The sequence below is a fragment of the Myotis brandtii genome, unplaced genomic scaffold, assembly GCF_000412655.1.
Source record: "Myotis brandtii unplaced genomic scaffold, ASM41265v1 scaffold177, whole genome shotgun sequence".
In the NCBI taxonomy this organism is placed as follows: Eukaryota; Metazoa; Chordata; class Mammalia; order Chiroptera; family Vespertilionidae; genus Myotis; species Myotis brandtii.
This window is the reverse complement of record NW_005356555.1, coordinates 874,302-877,775: the sequence shown is the minus strand read 5'-3', so window position 1 is coordinate 877,775 and position 3,474 is coordinate 874,302. Positions and strand designations below refer to the sequence as shown.

Sequence of the window (3,474 nt, the reverse complement as noted above, 5' to 3'; positions counted from 1 at the left end):
AACCTCCCCATCGACCCTGCCTTGAGTGTGATAGGGGGCGGTGACCCAACCCCCCAATCAGCCCTACTCTGAGCGTGACTGAGGGTGGCATCGCAACCTCCCGATCCGCCCTGCTCTGTGCATGATGGGGCGGCGCCCCAACCCCCTAATCGGCCCTGCTCTGAGCCTGACCAGGGGCTGCACTTAGGGATTGGGCCTGCGCTCTGCCACCCGGGAGAAGGCCTAAGCCAGCAGGTCGTTATCTCCTGAGGGGTCCCAGACTGCGAGAGGGCAAGGCCGGGCTGGGGGACCCCCCCCCCACCAAGTGCACAAATTTTTGTGCACCGGGCCTCTAGTATATAATAAAAGGCTAAAATGCAAATTGACTGAACAACAGAACGACCAGACGCTATGAGGTGCACTGACCACCAGGGGGGCAGACGCTCAACACAAGAGCTGCCCCCTGGTGGTCAGTGCACTCCCACAGGGGGAGTGCCGCTTAGCCAGAAGCCAGGCTCAAGGCTGGTGAGTGCAGCGACAGTGGCGGGAGCCTCTCCCACCTCCACAGCAGCGCTAAGGATGTCCAACTGACAGCTTAGGTAGGCCCTGGCCTAAGCTGTCAGTCAGACATCCCCCAAGGGCTCCTGGACTGCGAGAGGGTGCAGGCCAGGCTGAGGGGGACCCCCACCCCACTCTGAGTGCACGAATTTCGTGCACCGGGCCTCTAGTTTTACATAAGAAAGAAAAGGTAATTTATGCAATGTCTATAGTTTCCAAAAAAGTGCCAAAGGAATAACAAAAGAGAAAGACAAAGATTTTTAAAATATTATATGTGCTCAAAGTAGCTAAAAAAAAGTCTGAAAAATCTTGAGTTAAATGAGACTCACCTTTAATACAAAATATCAATTTGAGAACCAAGCATGTTCTATTTAAAACGTAAGTCTTTAGCCGTGGCCAGGTAGCTAAGGTGGGTAAAGTATCATTCAATATGCCAAGTTTGTGGGGTTTGATGCCCAGTTAGAGCATATAACAATCAACCAATAAATACATAAATAAGTGAAACAAGAAATCGATGTTTTTCTCCCTCTCTCCCCAACCCCCGTCTCACTGTCTCTCTCCCTTTCTCTCTCTCAAATCAATTTAAGAAAAAAACTTGTCTTTAACATTTACATTTTTAAATTTGCCTTTCAAATTTTGCACAATATAAATATTTTTACTTGAAATAAATTTGACTGAATAAAAGCAACCAATAGAAGAAAAATATGCTAAGAAAAAGAAAACTCTTCTAGAATACTTTAGTAAATTCTACTTAAAAATGTAAGAATAAGAATAGATAGTAACTGATAACCCTTTTACTTTCATTTTTCCTGACTACAGAAAAATGTTATAATCAAATCATTCCTTCCTTTTGTTCTAAAACACACATATACACACACACACACACAATCATTTTGTATCAACTTTAAAAAAAAGTTAAAAAAGGAAGTTCATTAACAGCTATAATTTCCTGAATGACTACTATGTTCCAAGCACTTAAGTGCCTTTTATATTTTCATTAACCTAATCTTTAAATAGTCACATAAAAGTAAAATGATTCATCCATCCCCACTTTACACATAAAGTTAAACAAAATTAATTTACATGCATGTACTGAACCACAATTCAAACCCAAAATGTCTTGATCCAGAGTCCACAATCTAACTACTGTACATATTGCCTCTCTCTAGCTATCTTTACAGTAATTCACAGGTGAGATTACTAGGATTGTACACAATGGCCTTTAAAGAACAATAAGGGGCTGATGAATGATTTAAAGACTTCATTAGGATAGATGTTAGGATAGAAGCAAACTTACCTGCTTCCCTTTGATATGATCAGGAGACTTTAAGTGTTGCTGAACTGAGCTATGTAAAGCAGGGATATACACACTACAAGCACTGCAGTGAACAGTCTCTACTTTCATCATGTGATCATCTGCAGAAACACCTACAAAAAAAAATCCAATAAATAATAATAAATGACTCATATGTTTTTATTTCAGACAAATCAAGTTTTACTATTTTGTCCCCATAATTATTTATACTCCTTCCCAAAATACTAGTAGGACTGGAGTACACAGTTTATGTTGAGTTTTTCTATCCTATCTAATGAAGAAATATGCTAATTGACCCTCGCGCCGTCATAAAGATGGCGGTGCCCACAGCAAATAAGGAGGGAATATGCTAATTGCTGCCCCGCCCTCAAAGATGGCAGCGCCCACAGCCACAAGATGGCTGGCAGGAGTCCCTCTGGCCCTAGCCGGCTTGGCTCGGTGGATAGAGCGTCGGCCTGTGGATTCAAGGGTCCTGAGTTTGATTCGGTCAAGGGCATATGCGGACTTGATCCCCAGTAGGAGGCGTGCAAGAGGCAGCCAATCAGTGATTCTCTGTCATCATTGATGTTTCTATCTCTCTCTCCCTCTCCCTTCCTCTCTGAAATCAATAAAAATATATTAAAAAAATAAAAATTAAGTTCCTCTGAAGCCCCTAACCCAGCAGTTCTCAACCTGTGGGTTGCAACCCCTTTGGGGGACGAACGACCCTTTCACAGGGGTTGCCTAAGACCATCAGAAAACACATATATAATTACATAGTTTTTGTGATTAACCACTATGCTTAATTATGTTCAATTTGTAACAATGAAAATACATCCTGCATATCAGATATTTACATCACGATTCATAACAGTAGCAAAACTACAGTTATGAAGTAGCAACGAAAATAATTTTATGTTTGGGGGTCACCTCAACATGAGGAACTGTATTAAAGGGTCATGGCATTAGGAAGGTTGAGAACCACTGGGTTAGGGGCAATCAGGCAGGCAGGCAAGCGAGCAGTTGGGAGCCAGCAGTCCCGGATTATGAGAGGGATGTCCGATTGCTGTCCCAAGGGGTCCCAGATTGGAGAGGGTGTAGGCTGGACTGAGGAACAACCCCCCCCACCTCCAGTGCACGAATTTTGTGCACCAGGCATCTAGTATATCTCATAAATCTGCACATATATATTAAAAGTACATGAATAAAAAACTAAAATTATAAAGTATAATTACATTATATTTCCTAGTCATGTTATATAATTATGGTCTGAAGCCTATACATCCATCCCAAAAAGAAAATATAAAAGAAAATAAATGTGATTTTTTGGTAAAATAAGAATTTTCATGATTATGAATGTGAGTGGCTAGGACTAGGGGAAAAGACATCAAAATTGGATTCATGAGAAACAAAATATGTTGGACATTGAAAATAGCAATTGATGTTTATTACAGGTAAATATATAAATACTAGAAGCCTGCTGCACGAAGAGATTCATGCAACAGGCTTTCCTTTCCCCTGGCTGCTGGCACCGGTTTTCCTCTGGCACCTGGCACCCAGGCCTTTGCTCTGGCCGGGCTCCAGCCGGAGCCGGCCCCAGGGCCGGTGGCACAGCGAAGCCTCACGGCCCTGGGGCCGGCTGC

At 42.7% G+C, this 3,474-nt stretch overlaps 1 protein-coding gene across 3 annotated transcripts in view; it reads right to left on the bottom strand.

Annotated features, from left to right (window-relative positions):
* Positions 1–3,474, bottom strand: part of ZNF326 (zinc finger protein 326) — a 38,506-nt gene that overhangs the window by 10,604 nt on the left and 24,428 nt on the right. For all 3 annotated transcript variants that reach the window (XM_014537349.1, XM_005863363.2, XM_014537350.1), the window contains exon 9: positions 1,835–1,965. In XM_014537349.1, coding sequence (XP_014392835.1) covers positions 1,835–1,965 — 131 coding nt within the window. The remainder of the gene's footprint in view (positions 1–1,834; positions 1,966–3,474) is intronic.